Source organism: Martes martes (assembly GCF_963455335.1).
Source record: "Martes martes genome assembly, chromosome: 3".
NCBI classification, from domain to species: Eukaryota; Metazoa; Chordata; class Mammalia; order Carnivora; family Mustelidae; genus Martes; species Martes martes.
The window spans coordinates 137,411,412-137,430,885 of NC_137890.1; the positions used below are offsets into that span (position 1 = coordinate 137,411,412).

The window sequence follows — 19,474 nt, forward strand, 5'->3', positions numbered from 1 at the left end:
TTTCAAAACTAGTAATGCATATTTTGTTAGTAGCAAATATGCATTAAGGATTCAGATTGCTAATCTCAAAATAAATCTGAAAACACTCCATTCTGAGACTTGAAAACAGCCCATGCTAATATAAATGAATTTCTTAAATATTTTAGTTATTACACTGAGTCCCCTGTGACAACATAAACTTAAAAATCCCACGTTACTTTTAAGTCAAATCTTTCCCTGATTTTTTACAATTACTTTTGCCTAAGAATGACTCTTTGAGCACCATTTGGTATTTCCAAAATATACATTGAAGAACATTTGTGGGGAAGGGGCAGTGAAGAGAATTCTGATAATAACACAAGTTGGTTTATTAAGGTAAGCTATTGTCTTAGAAATATTTGTCCTTATTAATTTACTAGGTTAAATCATATGGGAAAAAAGATTACTTTAGATACCAAATGTTGCACAGTCTTTCTTTGTAAATGATGGTTGAACTGCTACTAAAATTGGCTTCTAAAGTTTTTATCACAACTGCAGGCAGCTGGAGATGCCTTTCTCCAGACTGTCATAATTATACAATCTGTATCCTGGAATCCAGTTAAATTAAGTGAGATAAATGTTTCACATATTTGAAAATGCATGCTTACAGCAGATAGCATTTCTGGTTTGTGCATTTTACTAGGTTGAAGAGTACAAAATGCTAATTTCAAAGATACATTTCAGTCCTTATATCCTGTTTACTCTGATTGTTTTTACAGAGGTAATTCAGTGTATATAACATAATTTTAGTCTTTTTTATTTTTCTTTCTTTTTTTATCCTTATGTGCTCAAAACAGACAATGGTCGCAATGTCAAAGGTAATGTACAAACTCGAATTTCATCATCTGATGCTCAAAGTGCCCCTTTACTTGGCATGTTAACTTGCCTGCTGTATGCCCTGTTCAATGCAACATCATGCTGGCCCTTAGCTAGTCCAGGTGCCTGGTGGAGACATCCTGGCTTGATTTTGTTGGAGGCATTGTTACTTTTTCAGCTGTGTCACCAAAATGATTAGGAGTTCCTTTTTCCTGCAAGAAGTATAAGGCTAGGTTGACAATGAATACCTCCTGAATATCTAAACCATTTGGAAAGAAACATGTATCAAGCTAAATATATTCCACTGTGAAAGAGGCACATAAGCCTATTTCAGCCAAAAAATTTTTTGAGTGCAAGATTAAATAAAGTAATCAAAGTGCTACATGACAGTATCACTTCACTTGTTCCTCTTTTGTTTCCTTAAAACTAGTTTCACGTTCCTGGATGGCAGGGGGTATGGTTTTAAGCTTACTGTAGTAGTAAACTGTACATGCATGAGAGTCATTTTCTCTTTCTCTATATTACATTTCAGTCATTTTTAATTGTGTCCTATATTAGTCTGAAATCACTGGCATGACCTGTAGCTCCTGTAGGGTAATGTTTAAGTGGGCAATACCTCTGGATAAATCTGGATTTGACTAAAAACTTGAAATTCACCTCTGGTTTTTTCTACTAAATCAGAGTAGATATAAGGAATCACAAAGTACAGTAATCATATTATTCTCATCAAGTTGAAAACTTTTGGGCTTAGTCTTTTAACATAGGCCATGCATGCTGCTGTGAGTGTGCATATGGTGACAATGACTCATTTTGTGCATGTGTGTTGCATGGACACGTCTCCACCAGTAACCATCACTACTTAAAATTCACTGTTTTGGCCTCTTTTGTATGTCACTGCTACTCTGATCACTATGAAGTTTTGTATATTGACTTCTCAATTGCTTCCCTAATTAAGTCAGAGCTGGTGATGGTTATGAATTAATAGCACTAGACACTAAAGCTGTTTTCTGGTCAGCCGTCCAGGGTGATTTGAAAAGAAGGAAAATCATGACAGCTTCTCTCCATCCCAATTTTATTTTGCAAGCACTTCAAAAAGGGTCATGTAGGTGACCTCCAATAGCACGATGGTACTTCATCTACATGATTATTCTATCCTTGGCCTGTCTACTCTAATTTCTAAAAGGCAGCAAATTAGTGTCAGCTGTGATGGTGATTTGCATTGATATAATTCAGGATATAATGTCAAGAAACAGAATACAGACACCTCTTGCCAACTCGCCTATATGAAATATGACTGCCTTTAGCATCTAACAATTAGCAATTAATTATTAGACATTATTTTCCAGTGATCTTTTAAATGTAGTGAGAAACGAATCTAATTTTTCTCAATAAATGAAAATCAAGCTTGCTTAACTTCCAAACAAGCAGTTCATACAGTTGCCATTCAAACTACATTAATTTGATTTTTCTCTCATAAATGAATCCATTTAATCTCCAACCCTTTTCCCTCAACCCTCCATTTTTTTGAACAGCAATAGTCTTTGAATAAAAATGAAACATCAAAGTCAGAATTTGGGATTAGGAAACTCTAAACCATTGTAGGAAGTTTTCACATGTTAATATTTATGAAGTTAAACTCCCAAATTAGAGGAAAAAAGTGCAGATTTAGTTTTAAAATTAATGTAAATGTACCCTCCTAAGTTTTCAGACTCTGGTTTTGAAACTATCAAAAACAACCTCAAATGTCTGGCTCTTTAAGGTTTTCATGGAACAATTAATATACTAATTAGATACAGAACAGTACATTAAGTGTGCTTTAAAATTTTTTTTGGTGTTGTTTCTAAACCATATTTAAATAAGAGGTTTAAAAAATAAAAGAAATTTCTATACTTCTTTGTATACAAATGCATAATTACAGGTTTTTTTTTTTTCAATATCTAAATCACCCAAACATAATTTCTTTACCAAAATAAAATAAATAGTTTTGGCAGGCATTTGGAAGGACTTCAAGATTGTCTGGTTTATTCCCCTTGGGCAGGGTGTTGGCTGAATCCCTGACACAGGTGGTAGAAGATCTTTATCTCCCGAGGACCCCATTCTTTAATATTCTTGGGGAATCTCTTTTATTGCCTGTTACACAAAGAGCTGGCCTAAATCCTTCTTGCTGAAATGCAATTTTCTTGCCCCCTTTATCTATCCGGAGTGGACAGAGATACCAGCCGGTTACTTTTAATCTTGATATAATATCACTGTGTAAAAACTGCAAATTGGTACTCCGTCTTTTCTTCTAAAATGGGATCATTTCCATTTAACCTTCTTTCTTGGGATTAGCTTTGTTTCCCTTTAATAAATTTCCTTGGCACTCTGACTCTTTGAAATAAGAATCCAGAGATCTAAGTGTAGCCCTGTTATCAAGGATTGAAAAAATTAATTCAAATAAATTGTGTATGATGTTTATATGTGTGTATGTACATAAAATTTTTAAACAATTTCTTTAATATTATGAGAGGTGAACCTAATGCTATCTCAACTATGGGTGAACTGATTTTCACCTCAAATTTAGTGGTTTCTCTGACTATTCTGCTTTTCAAGTCATCCATAAAAATTAACCCCACTTACCCTACTTAGTAAATAGATCATTAATATAATTTTACCCCTCTATTGCTTCCACCTCCTTATTATTTCAAGTAACTACATACCACTGACAATGGTATGTTCAGTTTCCATCTTGTCTATGAATCTGACATATGAATCAAAAACAAAACTATTTGTAAGATTTATCACTGCCTTTACCTCCTCAAGCCACAAAACCTATCAGACTCACAGAGGAAATCAACTGATCTGATATAGGTTGTTTCTCTTAAGCTACACTGGCCGTTACCAAGTTTTTGTGTTCTTACATGAATTTGCAAACTGATTTTCAGTGGTGATAGTTTTCTTCTGAAAATCGTGTGTCATGCACTGAACCCAGACAATATGAATATTGACTACAAATAATGTGATTACTTATCTATCTTTCTAAGTGTTAAACTGGTTGCCATGGTTCTTTTACAAAATCCAATTACTAGGCACTTCATTTGCATTTTTTAATATTAGGTCACTTCAGCAATTCATATTTTATTAAACTTTACACTAATAAACTCAGTGCCCTAAGAAATAAACTGTGTAAAGACCTGATAATTTGACAACCTTTATTTTTTTGCTTTCCTTCTCTCATGTCCCATTTGATTCTCAAGAGCAGGGATTTTTAAAAAAGAAAATAGCATTACGATTTTTTTAAAATTATCAGATGTCCTTCGCTATATTTCCAGCACCATCTAAAAGAAAATATATTCTCTTTCAGTTTCTTGCAACTCATGATAAATTCAAATAGCCTCATCATAAAAATTTTAAATATCTTTAATCTAAAATTCTTTCCAGGTGTTGCTTTAGCCTTTGACTTGATCTCTAAATTCAGGATATTTCTTTGTGGCTGGAACCTGGCTTACCTTATATTTAATCAGACACTTGTAATGTAGGAGAGCTTTATCCAGCTGTTGGAAGCGTTTAACCTGGTCATCCATTTCACAAATATTTCTCTAAAGAACATCAAGTCCTATTACTTTAGAGTTTTACATTCCTTTCTATTGAATCTATTATTTCCCTTTATTTCTGCCCATTTATTTCATTTAAATTCATTTACTTTGTTTTTCAGGTTATTCTCCTTTCTTTCATTAGAGTCCTTAATCCCATCAATTCATGATCACTCTCAGGGAGGCTGCCCTTCACCTTTAAATCCTCAACCAAGGCCTCTCTGAATATAGATCTAGGAGGTAGGAAACCCTGTATTCTGATTTCTAGACCTTGATGCTTATTTCCCTTTGGTCTCATACTCTGTCTGCCTAGGCTTACAATTAGTAAAATGAGAATATTGTGGATACTGATCTTAACTAAAGTATTGGAAAAATTTTTTTTAGAATTTAGATAGGCTTTAGAGGAACCTAAGCTAATACTGATCATCTTATAGACTCAGACTTCTGCATATAAACATCTGCTTCAAAATCAGTGGGAAAAAGCATAATTATCTTTGTTATGCAGGATGAAATAGAATGTAAATGTCTTATCTAAGTAGCATGTTTGGATTATTTTAAGGAACATTTTAGGTTCTGCTAATTCTTTAAATGTACAAATTTTTTAAAAAGAGTCTACATTAAATCTCTAATATTAAGAGCTTAAAAAAATAGAATAGAGTAACAGTTCAGAAGGTTTATCCACAAGTAAATATGAGAACTAAAACATGGACTAAATGACGTTATAACGTTCTGAGGGCAAATCTGAGTATGACATGTATTGACCAGTGGTTTCTCAGCCCTGTCACTTGTTTCTACAATATTTGTTATACCCGTTTTACTATACTGTAACAACATTTAGAGATAATTAAACTAATTTAATTAGAGATTTAATTTAATTAAACTAATTAAATTAGAGATAATTAAACTAATTCTTAAAGTCAATCTGATTCTTTAACTGTAATGTAAGGAAGAATACAAAAAAAGCAGTTTATAATAAAATGTTATTTTTCTCAGTATGTTGATGTTCAAATATAACTATACTAGAAGATATAATGCGATGATCAGACATTTTTTAAAAAAATGGTTTTAAGAGCATTAAATTGTCCAGATAAGTACTAGATAACAGAGCAGGAATATGGGTCGATAGCAAAATAAAAACCACTATTGGATAAATAATCCAATTATTGGATAAATAATAACAGATCAGGATTATTTATATATGAATTTTAAAAATAGGAAATAACCAAATTGAGTTATGAAAAATACACCAAGATAAACTGGAGAAAGAATGAGGAAGTAATGATATTCTTACAAATGTGCCAGCCCTTACCAGCTCGGGGGAATGTCAACATGATTCCCTGTGTGATAACATGTGATACTAATGAATTGCACTGAAGGAGGAAATCCCACCATCTATTCTTCTTCCAGTATTTCAAAAAAAGCCCTTGCAGACCATATGCCTTCCTAAACAATGGGACTCGAAGATGGATTGAAGCAAGAAATGGCAATCAAGACATTTAGGTGAAGTTGTGGCAGATCTCTAGGGAGTTACTAAAGTGAGACTGGAAACCAACTGGCAGTCCCAAGACAAATAATTTCAAGTGTTTAGCTCTTATACATAGTTTCCTTTAATTGTGTCATGCATCATTTTACATATATAGAGAACAATAATATGAGATACTTTTTGAAAGAAATTTTATTAATGATTTTCACTGTGATTCCTGTAATTCTCTGCAAATTTAATATTTGGTTCCAACACTGGCAAAAAAAAAAAGACTCAAATTTCTTTGCTTACATATTTATTCATAATATGCAAACACAAACTATAACCTTATATCCTGAAGTCTGAAATTTCATATAATTCCAATGCCACAAATAGCATAGTTCCAAATGTTGCAATTTTCCAAAATGATGAACAAGTTTTGGTAAACTTCTGAACAAAACAATGCAAAGCTCTTTCCCCTACATGGTAGCTATAGCTCTAGAAAGCTCAATGTATATTAAAATCATGATAAATGTAGATTGTGCTCTTTATATGTGAAACAAGTTCAAGGCTCAGATCATTATAAACAGGCTTTCACCTTCATGAGTGCACCCTGGGACATATGGGATGGTTTTTCCAGGTGAAAAACTATCACCTCCCATCATTATGAGAAACAAAAATGTCCCCACCAATGCCCCTAAGATGAAGTACCATCATAGTTGAGACCTCTTTCTCATTGGTATAGCCAATGCAGTGGCGTTTATTGGAACTGGCCACAAGAACAATCAAAGTATATTTAACAGTATTTGTCTGCCTTAACGTCATATATCATCCATGTTTTTGCCCAATTTCTTAAACAACCCTGTAGACAATCGCTACAGAAATGCACCACATAGGGGGACGATAAAGAGAATTGAAAGATGGTTATAAAGGTTTTAAACACAACCATGTATCTGAGCTCAGCTTTCTCTAATCTCTTCTCAGTATACCTGTGTGTTGTAAAAATACCTAATGGGTGAAAATATAACATTGGAATCTCAAGTCCTAGAATGTTTTACAAATTATAAATTTTAAGATAGAGGCCTGGAATATAGCTATAAAATGATAACATAAAAGGAAACACTATCTAGGATGTGTTACAATAATAAATCACTGGCGTGTGGTGGAGGCTTGTACAGAGACCTAGAGGATGGTGTTTCTGTCAGACCTGTCTGGACTCTAGATTAATATGGTACCACTTTTGGCTCATATTTCTCTCTTCATCATATAAATAGAAAAGAGAATACAAATCTGTATGCAAATGAGAGCATATTGGACAATAAATGCCCAAAGAGCTCAATGACATTTTTCACCTAGATGGACTTGATCATGATCATGGATAAAACTCAGAGAATGAATGGAAATGCACCTCAAGGAACACAGTATCTGCCATTTAGGTGAAATTCTCTTAAAATCATTTTAAACTTTTATAATAACCTAACATGTACTTTTATAAATGAATATGGAATGAATTTTCTCCAAGTTAACTATGAACTAAATGATGGTTATTTTTTATTAGCATTATATTTGAGCTGAGTTGATTTATTATTGTGGTTCAGAATACACAACCTGTAAATCTAATTTTCAGGTGTTTAGACCTTGTTTGGTGCATAAAGTGCTTTTTAATTCCTAAAATATATTTGTTTCATCCTGAACAACAACAACAACAAAAATAGCATAAGGCAAAATTTGCTGACTTGCAAGTTTAGTCCTGCAGTTTCTATGTTTGAAGCACTCTTGAGGCAGCAGGATAACAGCTGGGTAACACTCATGGGCTCAGGATTTCTATAAAATTCTTCTTGATGCTAATTTTTAAGAGCTATATAATGATAAAAATTGCAAAACTCACTGTACAAGAAACTCTTTGGAGCATTTCCTGACTTTCCACATGCACCACACAGTAAGTTCATCTCCAGATGTAGCTGGTCAGTGTATTCATCCTGGACAAGGGGGCCAGGAGTCCTAGAACCTTGACCAATTGTCTTCGTATGGAAGAAATGAAATGTGAGAAGTGACCAGGTTTGGACAAACAGTACTAAGTTCCAGCTATAAGATGAATAAGTTCTGGGGATCCAGGATATAGCATGATTAAAAAAAAAAAAAAAAGTAACCAGATACTGCTAACCCCAGCCCATTACCTAGCTATGTCACTTCAATCATGTTACATTTGTCAAAGCATTCTTCTGGAATGGTTTTTATAAAGGAGCCCCCCACACACACCCAAAAAGTCTTAAATTTAAATAAAAGGGGAAAAAAAGGAAAGATTTTTAAAACTTCACACAGGAGTCTGGAGTTTTCAATAGACTACACACACATAAACAGGAAGACATTGCCCTTCTCGGTCTTAGCTGAAATTCCTCCATCTGGGCTTAACTCTTCTAGAAGTTCTGTAAATCGTCTCATACAGGTAATAGAAGCATACAAAAAACTCAGCTGGCTTGTCATTTGTCACAGCCCAGAGAGAGGAGTAATGCATATTGGAGCTCGGTAGACAACCTGTTCAGAAATTTCATGGCCAATATGATTTTAACCATAGGCAAGTCCTTCCTTGAATAATCCCTGGATCATAAAAAGACATTCTTGAGAAATCAATTTAGCCAATAATAGGCCAATAATAAGGAGTGGAGTTTTTTTTCTTTTATTCCAGCCCTTAATGAAAGATGTTAAGTAACAGCTAAAGATGCCATCTGCTTTCTGGGTACAAACCTTGGACCCCATCTTACTCTCGGATACTCACATGTTGCTCCATTTGGCAGACAGTGACCCTAAACTTGTGTTCAGGTATCAGCTGGCTGCATTTAGTCCCTCCCAAAGCAGGGTCACACTGGCTGTGGATCATTAGCGGGTCATTCAGGACCATCTCTTTCTTCTATTTCTCCTGATACTGCTTTTACAAATATTTTCCAATTTTTTTAGGGCCTTTTAATCATATCAAGTCAAGCCTCCTGGGATCCACGTCAGATTCAAATCTCAACAAATACAGCACCATTAACAAGATCCCACAGCTCACCCTGAATTTTTCAGATGTCAAAACCGAAAAAAAGAATGCATCCCCTCCTTCTTCAGATAAAACCATTATTGCACCCAAGGTTAAAGATCGAACACACAATGTAACAGAGAAAGTCACCCAGGTAGGATATGATTTTACTCTCAATTTTAACTATTCCTAAGGTTCTCTGTACTGTAAAACACATGATTTTTCATATGAATGATTATCAAAAGAGGTAAGATATTTATTTGCACTTCGATTTATCTTGAAATGTTGAGTAACCCTCTAATGCAACAGATAAATAAAACTATAGACTGTGATTTTTCTCTATTACAAGATGAAGCAAAAATGGGCTAACTTGGTAGTGTTGTTCTCTTTGTTGCAGAGGTGGTTAACCTGCTATTCATCATGTTTGGACATTTATTGTTTTGCTGCCATGCCTGCGATTTTAAAGCATGGCTTCTTAATATAATGGCTGTGACTATTGAAACTTTAGGTGACTAACTGGGATTTACTCTAAACTATGACCTCCTTTTTTGCACTAACTCTGGTAAGCAGACTCAGATGTACATCAGTTTGACTTGAGGGAAAGAGCTGAAATGATTAAAACTCAGAGTAAATAATACATTTCACAGGAACAATATTTTATTGTTTTCAAATAAATATTGCAATTTGAACTAGGGTTAAAAATGTACTGTCTAGCAGGAGCCCTACTTTAAAGAATAGATAAAAATAATTTGTACCTATTATATCAAAATACCAACCTAAGCAGTATCTAGCTTTTGCTTACAACGCACTTACATTGTTGGGAATTCATGACTCTAAAATTTGTGTCAAGTAAACAGTTCTTTTACAAACACTTCGCTTGGTAGATTTGCCCAGCAAATCTTTTCAAGAACTGTCACGATATAAAGGTAAACTTGGCCCCAATCTCTGTCCTAAGCCTTGAATATTTTGAATCGATAAAGTTTTTTCTGTAATTATAATCACTACCAGCAGTACTAGAGTCATCTGTAAATAACCCATTATGTGAGCTGAAATAACTATGTAAAGACCGTGAGTCAGTTACAAATAGACCTGAGTCCTCTGTTTGAGATGAGAGATTTTTACATGCCATACTCTACTATGTATATTTGTTTTATTTTTTTCTTTAAATTCAATTAATTAACATAAAATGTATGTTTCAAGGGTACAGGTCTGTAATTCATCCATCTTATATAATATCCAGTGCTCATTATTTCACATACCCTCCCCAATGTCCATCCTCCAGTTTTATGTATATGTATATGCGGCTTTCTACCATGTCATACTGGAGAGCATCTCTAGTACATGCTTTAATATTTATGTAGTAGTGAGGTTTTCTGCCCTTAGCATTTCACTTTTCTTAACTTAGTAAACTGTAAATGAAAAATAATTTATAATAATTGTATTATACTATTATTATTTTTTATAATGATTATTTATAATAACCCTGCAACATCGAAATTAAGAGATTTCAGAGATTGCACAGAAGACTGATTGCAAATACTGGGGTCAGGACCCTACCAGTAGCCTAAGTGAGCAGAGTCACCAGGACAGCACAACAGTAGTGGAGAATATAGGGAAGTGTAGAGTCAGGGCCCCTCAACAGCAGACAGTTACGATTCAGCTCGAGATGACTGTGGTCATGTAAGATTGATGAAGCTTCCCAAATCTTCCAATCTAAAAAAAGAAGCTGGAAATCCAGGATTCAAGATAAGCTCTTACTTTCCAAAAGTTGGCAAACTCATTGAAAATGCTTTTTTAAGCTAAACAAGGCATACCTTAAAGTCTGGGCAGCCAAGTACGATCTCTGCAAAGCTTTCCTGCCCTTGGTTTACCGCAGGGTCCACCCTATCCTGTCACATTTAGCCCACCCTCTGTGACAGGAGAGGGTGACACACTTGTGGACCAGAGATGATGCCTGCTTTGGGGACTTTCTAGGGCTGGTGAGAGAGGAAACATTACAAATAGCCATAATGAAATTATGCTCATAATGAATACAGGAACACACTTAGGGGGAAAGTAATTATGCTTTAAAAGGAGAATTTTCAGAGAAGAAAGATGTGATGGGGCATTTCATCTGTATCTAGAAGGTTACCTGTCACATAGAGTAGTAAGTGATTTTAAGAACATAAGTTGGAGTCACAAGCACTTGTGTTTTAATTTTGGCTAAGTCATTTATTGTATGCCATGGAGATGAGTGCCATTTACTGTGTGACATCAAGGCAAGTTTTAGTGACAAAACTTATTTCTAAGTGTTGATGTAAAAATTAAATAGAGTGATGTGTGGAAATGTTCATCACAGTGCTAGGTATATAGCATGCAATGTTAGTCATTATTCTGTTTAGTAATGTTTTTGTATGACTTCCTTCTGCCCTCCTCACCATCTCTGCATTTTCTCCCTACCTCACCAGAACCTAGTAGAACACCTGGCAGAGTGGAGTTCATGAAATGTTTACTGAAGGAAGGAAGGAAGAAAGGGAGGAAGGGGAAGTTTGTGCAAAGGGAAGGGGTGAGAATCCCAGGCAGAGAAAACAAAAAGAAAGTTGTGGAGGCACAAAAGTCCATATGTCTTCTGAGAACAGGTATTTTCCTGGCCCAGGGAGAGGATAGGCTGGGCAGGGACCTACAAGAGGTGCAACTTTCCCCTCTAGATGGTTCTTCACTACGTTTTCACAGAAGTGCCTTGGGAGTATAAGTAAAATGGGACAGCTACCGTCAAACACTTGGCATTCTTCTAAGGTCTCATGCTTTCTTTTTAAATTCCTCTTTTAAGGCACCTGGGTGGCTTAGTCAGTTAAGCATCTACCTTCAGCTCAGGTCATGATCCCAAGGTCCTGGGTTCGAGCCCCGAGTTGGGCTCCCAGCTCATCAGGGAGTTTACTATCCCCACTCATATTCTCTTTCTCTCTTTCTCTCTCTCAAATAAAATAAAAAAGTCCTCTATCATATTTGCCTTCATAGTATCACAGTATTTGTTTAACATTTTTAAAAGATTTTATTTATTTATTTGACATAGAGAGAGAGACAGCTAGAGAGGAAACACAAGCAAGGGGAGTGGAAGAGGGAGAAGCCACTGAGCATGGGAGCCTGATGCGGGGGCTCGATCCCAGGACTTTGGGCTCATGACTGGAGTGGAAGGCAGACGCTTAACGACTGAGCCACCCAGGTGCCCCTTTTGTTTAACATTTTAAAAAAATGTTTTAAACTACTTACCACTGAGATAATCCCAAGCCCTCAAGAAAAAAAAAAAAAAAAGTCTCTTTCCTACAGCTTTCCATAATTTACCCAAATAGTATAGTGCTCCTCCCAGACTCCAAAGGACCCCAATTGAAAAACAATGCACCTTGAAGATGTTGGAAAATTTGGATTGGATACTATTTTGTAAAAGATCACTTTTTTTTAGCAATGTGAAAAAATACAATGATAGGAAGGAGATTATGAAAACAGAACACGGAAGTGGCTACAGTTCTGGCTAAAAATCATGAGGGACTAAAAAAAGGCTGGGACCAAAAACTAGAAAGAAGAGGTGGTAGGAATGCTCCATCTTCTTTTTAGTGCCATCCATAACTCTTAGTAACAAATCTGCCAACTGCCTACATGTAAATCCAAACAAGGTAGAGTTTGAATATTGAGAAATTCCTTCTGCAGACATGGTTCTGGAAAGTTTGTTTAAATACTTGAAAGCAGGATTAGCCTCACTTAATGTTTGTGAAGTTTCCTCATCATAACTGTCTCTGGAATTTCCATAGTCACAACATAGAACACCAGTTGACCTCCAGTCACTAAAAAAGCCTGCTAAAAACCCAAAGATTTTACTATTCCCTTTGCTAGGTTTGTATGGAAATTCTCCTCATTGAGATAGTCTAACTGTATTTCTATAGGCAGCCAGCAGTATTTTCTTTTTCTAATGTTCTTATTTGTTTTATTCCTTTATTAGATCTGTATGGTAACCCTTTCTTCAAAAGAAATCAGGGTTTTGTTCATAGAGCATTCAATAGTGAATTTTAAATACTCCTCTGAGCACAACAGTAGAGCAGATATCAAGAAAAAAGGCATAAAATGAAAGGAACAATTAATTTCTGTTCATGTTATGCTCTATCAATATTTGGATCTTATCTCTATTATACATTGGTTAATTGCTAATTAGCCAAATTGTTATTTCTTCCCCAGCTAGAGTGAGCTTCTTCAGAGTAGGGGCCATGGTGTTAGTCATTCATTCATTCATTCATTCATGCATTCATGTATTTGTTCATTCACTCAATAAGCATTTATTAAGAGCTATTATGGGGGTGCCTGGGTGGCTCAGTGGGTTAAGCCTCTGCCTTCAGCTCAGGTCATGATCTCAGGGTCCTGGGATCGAGTCCCACATCAGGCTCCCTGCTCAGTGGGGAGCCTGCTTCCCCCTCTCCCTCTGCCTGCCTTTCTGACTACTTGTTATCTCTCTCTGTCAAATAAATAAATAAAATCTTTTTTAAAAAAAAGAGCTATTATGTACGGTGATAATTTCTGGGAATTCATGTAAAAAGGCAATTACTGTGCCTTTGAGAAGTGAGAGAGATAGACAAGCACAATCCATAGGCATTAGGATGCAGTGTGAAGGATTTTACTATAGGAAAACAGAGTGCAGAGGGTACTGCAAGAGGAAACCTTACCTATATTGGGAGTTTGGGATGGTGGTTGGGGAATATAAACTCTTGAGAAGTTTCAGGGTTAGGAATTAGAATCTGGAATGGGGCACATTTGGGGAACTGTGAGTACCAGAAAAGGAATGAAACATGAGGTGTTTGTATCACTAGTACCTACACAACATATAAAAAGAATCTTAAAAGATTGGGAAATGGACCACTGAAGACATTGAAGAGAATTAAGCAAGAGTAAGTCTGCTGGTCAAAAATCCCCAAAGTACGGGGCTCCTGGGTGGCTCAGTGGGTTAAAGCCTCTGCCTTCGGCTCGGGTCATGATCCCAGGGTCCTGGGATTGAGCCCCATATCGGGCTCTCTGCTCTGCGGGGAGCCTGCTTCCTCTTCTCTCTCTGCCTGCCTCTCTGCCTACTTGTGATCTGTCTCTCTGTCAAATAAATAAATAAAATCTTTAAAAAAAAAAAAAAATCCCCAAAGTAGATGCTTGCCTTCCAGATTTTCCTCATAGGCAAGATGCTGAGTCTGACTCTTGTTTTAGGTCTGGAGACTTTTTTCATTGGCTGGTCTTATAGGCCAAACTTTGGGAATGCACCAGCTCTTTATGTCATGTTCCATCTGACCTTCTCTATTAATTGGAGAAAATAGAAAATAACTCTCAAAAACCTGGATTTTTTTTTAACTATAATCTACCTTGTAGAGGCTGATGTGTAGTAGGGTCCTTCCTCAGAAGACAGGGCCTTAATTGGCTAATTCTTACCAAATTCCAGTGGAGTGGTGGAGAGAGAACACAAAGAATTAGAAGAAAAGTTGGGTAGGTGGAGAATAAAGATCTGCTTTTACCATACATTTGTTGTTCTCAGTTGAGGATCAAATTCTTGGCTATATCTGCCCCCTTTTAAATAAAAGTAAACTGAACTTTTGCACTCTTGTATGATTTCATTATTCCTGAGGCTAATTCTAGTTCAAATGTTATGCTAATTTTTAGGATAAAATGTATTATTTGCTGTCATGTTCAGCTTTTACAAATTGGTATTAGATCACTCTCCCTGCATATGCATAAGAGTATCAGGAAGATTTAAGAAGGTGCTGTCAGTTCCAAATATTTATTGACCAGTCACATGAGAACTGTATCAGTCAGTCAGTGTCATAACAGAATGTAACAGAAGCCCAAGTGGAACCACTTAAGCAAAATATGAAAGGAGGAGGGGGCACTTATTGGGTCACGTAACTAAAAAGTGCAAGGACAGATCTGCTGTGGGCCATGGCTGATGTGTTCATTGTTTGAACAGGTGATGACATTCTTGCCGTCTCAGCCATGCTTTCTTCTATATTAACTTGACTCCCCATCTTATGGAACCAAGGACCTCAGTCTCAACTCAAATAATGCTCACAGTTCGTAATCCGATGAGAAGGGCATTCTCTCCTCTGGTGTCCATTATCTTCCTGAGAAAGTAGACTCCTACTGGCCAACATGGGCCCTGTGTTCATCCTTATGGTCTAAGAAGCATAGCCCCTTGGTCAATGACCACATCTGAAAAATGTTGGGGTGGGGGGGGGGAGAGGCTCTAAAGAAGAAAAACAAAATAAGTGGCCCATTGCAAAGATGAAGATAGGAGTTCAGGCTAAACATGAGTCTCTTTCTCTCTCTCTCTGTCTCTCCTTCCCTCTCTCTCACAAACACACACACACACACACACACACACACCCTACTTTGCATTATGCATTATGTGCTGGATAAGCACTAGAAACACAAAAGTATAAAAACTAGTACCAGTACTCAAGGGGTAGTAAACTAGTTGGAGAAACACTATATAACAATATATAATAATAGCATTTATAAGTACTAATGTAAAAAATGCTACAAGATTGTGAAACTAAAAGTAGTTCACATTTCCTTTAGACTCAATACTTGTTGGATTACGATCAAATAATTCTACAGCTTATTGCATGAGTACTTAAGAGGAATATCTGATGAATTTAATAGAAATCTGTATTGTGATCATCAGAAAATCAGACTATGATGGGTCCTAAATGAACCAGGAAACTTTAATTTGGTGAAAAGATGATGAAGAAAAGAATTACTACTAGTCTACAAGTATAATTTTTCCATAGTTCCACTATTAAGAAAATAAGTTTTAGGAGTGATTGGAGACTTAGGTCACAAGAAAGAAAACTCTGAATGTTTAAAAGGCCATATAAAAAAACATAAAAGAATAAAAATAAAAGGCCATATAATCCTGAAATCCACAAAGAAGTCTAAAGCCAGAATAGATTCCTATTATTTAGGATTCATTTAAGTGTATTATTGGCGTGAAAATAGACTTATGATAGGCTTAATAATAGCTGACATTGATTGAACATTCACTATGTGCCAGCTCTATGCTAAGTGGTTTAATGGATTATCAATTTGAATCCACATAAGAGTCCTTCCTGTGAGTTGGTACTATTATTAACATCTCCATCTCATAGAGGAGGAATCAAGCTCAGAGAGAGGAAACAACTTGCCCAGGTCACATAAGGAAATGGTGGAAGTAGCCTTCAAACTGAGATCATATGAGCCCAAATTTAAAGTTCTTTATCTCTAATATACACCCTCTCTACGAGTCTATACTGGGTCCCTACAGGCCCGCTAGATCTACTAAGAAGTTAGGATGGCATTTGGACATACCTATAACATTGGACTGTTTAGTCAAAATCTTCATCTAAAAGTTTAGTAGCAATTTACCAGAAAAGTGAGTCCACAGAAATAGGGAAGAAGATACAGTAGATTTTCTCTAGAACTCCTCAAGCTTGTCAAAAAGCAGAAGAAAACAGTCCTTAACAGGGAGCTTCATTTCAGCAGTATCTTTTGTGTAAATTTATATCCTGTTTTTCTTATGCTAATTTTAGATTAGGATAGAGGATTTTGGGTTTTGTTGGTGGCATGCCACTCAGTTGCAGGAAAAGCAAAATTACACTGATAGTACTGACATAAAGAAGAGCTCAAAGATTATGGCTTTTTATTTTCCGCTGACTTTTGTCCATTGCAAATATGCTCATTATCTCTTCATGTTTTTCAATGACTCTAAACTTATATTTACTTTTGACAGAAACCCAAAACAATGCTTATAATTCAGGACCTGTTTAGAAATGGAGATTGACTTATAATAGAGGAATAGTATTGATTTTATTAGCTAATGTTTAAAATTATAAATGTGTATAATTTTTGCTTGTCAATTAGCCTCAATAAAGCCAAAAATAATAATTTGTTATCTCAGGCTCAATAGTACAAAATTTCTTAACACTTTCTGTGGTTCCTCTCATGTTGGATAAATTTAATCCTAAACTTTCTTCAATGACAGTATTAAAAAATATCTTTCTGATGCAAGTACAAATTAAAAGTGGTTTTATATATAGGAATAGTTTCATTAGTGATGCCATTGTAATTCTAACTCCAGTTCAGATTCTGACACCAGCTGGATAGCCTACAATTCAATTCAGTTATGACACTATCGACCTGGGAGATGTCACCAGATTTCACAAAACTCCCCCCTCACTTTGCATACCAACCACAAGTCCAGGTTGTCACCTGTGCTTCTGACTGGCTGACTACACATTGGAGGTCCTCATAACCTGTTCCTTGGGCTTGACTACTTTGTTAGAGCAATTACAGAACTCAGAGAAACATTTATTTATGTTTATTTTAGGAGGATATTACCCAGAAACAGCCAGATGGAAGAGATGCACAGGGCAAGGCATGGAGAAAGAGGTGGAGAGTTTTCAGAACCCCTCCTGGCCCCATCCTTTTGGGGTTTTCTGAAGGCTTTGTTACATAGATATGATTTATTAACTCATTGGCTATTGGCTATAGATTCAACCTCCAACCCCTCTCCCCACCAGAGGTAGGGGCTGGGACTGAAAGTTCCATCAATCTAATTACATAGTTGGTTCCACTGATGATTAGCCTCCCTTCACAGGTGACTTGAGATGACCTACGGGCTTTCCAGAGTTACCTCATTAATATAACAAAGATGTTTGTCACTCTCTTCACTTAGAGCAGCCAAGTGTTTAAGAGCTCTGTGTCAGGAACATGAAGACCAAATATATGTTTCTTGTTATAGACCATAATATCACAGTCATGAATTAAAAATTACATTTCATTGGGGCACCTGGGTGGCTCAGTGGGTTTAAGCCTCTGCCTTCGGCTCAGGTCATGATCTCAGGGTCCTGGGATCGAGCCCCACATCAGGCTCTCTCCTTGGTGTGGAGCCTGCTTTACCCTCTCTCTCTGCCTGCCTCTCTGCCTACTTGTGATCTCTCTGTCAAATAAATAAAATCTTTTTTAAAAAATTACATTTCATTTAAAAGTCTCTATTCAAGAGTTATTTTTATAAAGCCTCACTGATGCTTCACTCATGAAATTACAAAAACAAAATTCACAGTACTTCTACAGTATGTTTTAAATGTTTTTCTAAAACATTTCTTGCCTAAACTAATGTAAAATCATGCAAACCTCAGTAAAACTGTACAGATCATCTTGAATTGCCAGAAATAGTAATAATCATAAGATTCCAAATTAAATATGAAATGTAATGCAGAAGTTCAAAATTGCCTCTGAACACTTCCAATTTAATATGATGTTAGTTTTGCATTCATTGTCTTATTATTATTTCTAGAATACCATCAAACCTGACACAGCAAAACAGAAATCCCCATCTAGTGTTTTCCCCATATATTGGGTTTGATCTATGCCTATACACGCAAATTGAAATGAAAAATATATGTGGATGCTACAAGTAGGAATAAAGCACATTCATCAGGATAATTATGGATTCAATATTTGTGAGTGCTTACCAACTGTAAGTCAAAGTTTTATGTACAATAGTGATGAAAAAAATGTGTAAATCAAGGTCCTCGCCTTCAAGGGCCTTTTGTTGAATACAAAGCTTTGATCCTGGATTATGTTATCTAGTTTTCTCTGGGCAAATAGATATATTCTAAGACCCTAAGTTATATGAGGAAAAGATTAAAAGTAACTATAGACATTTAAGTAACAATTGACTACTACAAGCATGTTGTTTGCAGTTAAATCTAAAATAAAGATAATTCATTATTTTGAAAAGTGAAATAGGTGATTTTTAAAAAGTAACAAATTAATTTTTGTCTATTTTCACTAAATACTATATGCATATCAAAACTGATCAATATTTGCTGACATATTCTAAATTAAAATACAGTTTTATTTCAGTTTAAAACACCTTAATTAGCTCAAAAGTCATGCTTTCTGTACTCTAGATGATGAAAGAACAGCATCCTTATGAAACCCTATTAGCAATTAAGCCATAACTTGTAGGGCAAGCATTTATACATAATTGCTTTTAAAAAAATAAAAAAAACCTGTTCAGCTTTGTACATTCGTCACATATTCTTAAATGAACGAAGGAGGAAAATATCACCTCCTTTAAAAGTTTTGTCAGCCAAAGAAATCAGGTTGAAATAGATGCTTGAAGAAAAGAAGTAAAATATCAGTGGTCAGAAGAGACAGGTAAAAACAATTTGGCTCAGCATACAGAGTGATAGCCTGGTTACTATAGCAACAGAGACATAGGAAGATTGTGGATATCTGTTGCCAAGATGTTTCGTTTTTATCCCCTCAGTTAGTGTGAGCCTTGGGTTAAACTCAGACCCAGAGACAGAAAGGACATTTTAGAGGGAGAATTTCTTTGCTCATTTGGCCTCATGGCCTAGGGGCTGGGACAAACAGTTCAAAATAGGTTGCCTAATGAGAGTAGGCAGGAGTAAATTTTTCATGTTTCACAGGATGAGACTCAGGCAAAGGATTTTTATCAGCTATGGAAATTCCAGAGCAGACGTGGCATTTTCACATACCCAGGCAGCCAAGGTCTTGTAATGTTAAGTAGCTATGAACTGTCCA

The 19,474-nt window shown here is 35.8% G+C and overlaps 1 protein-coding gene across 2 annotated transcripts in view; it reads left to right on the forward strand.

Annotated features, from left to right (window-relative positions):
- The window catches only part of KCNH7 (potassium voltage-gated channel subfamily H member 7), a gene marked incomplete at both ends in the record, with an annotated part of 472,381 nt that overhangs the window by 343,598 nt on the left and 109,309 nt on the right, over positions 1-19,474 (forward strand). For both annotated transcript variants that reach the window (XM_080799570.1, XM_080799569.1), the window contains 2 exons: positions 816-836; positions 8,824-9,038. In XM_080799570.1, coding sequence (XP_080655696.1) covers positions 816-836; positions 8,824-9,038 — 236 coding nt within the window. The remainder of the gene's footprint in view (positions 1-815; positions 837-8,823; positions 9,039-19,474) is intronic.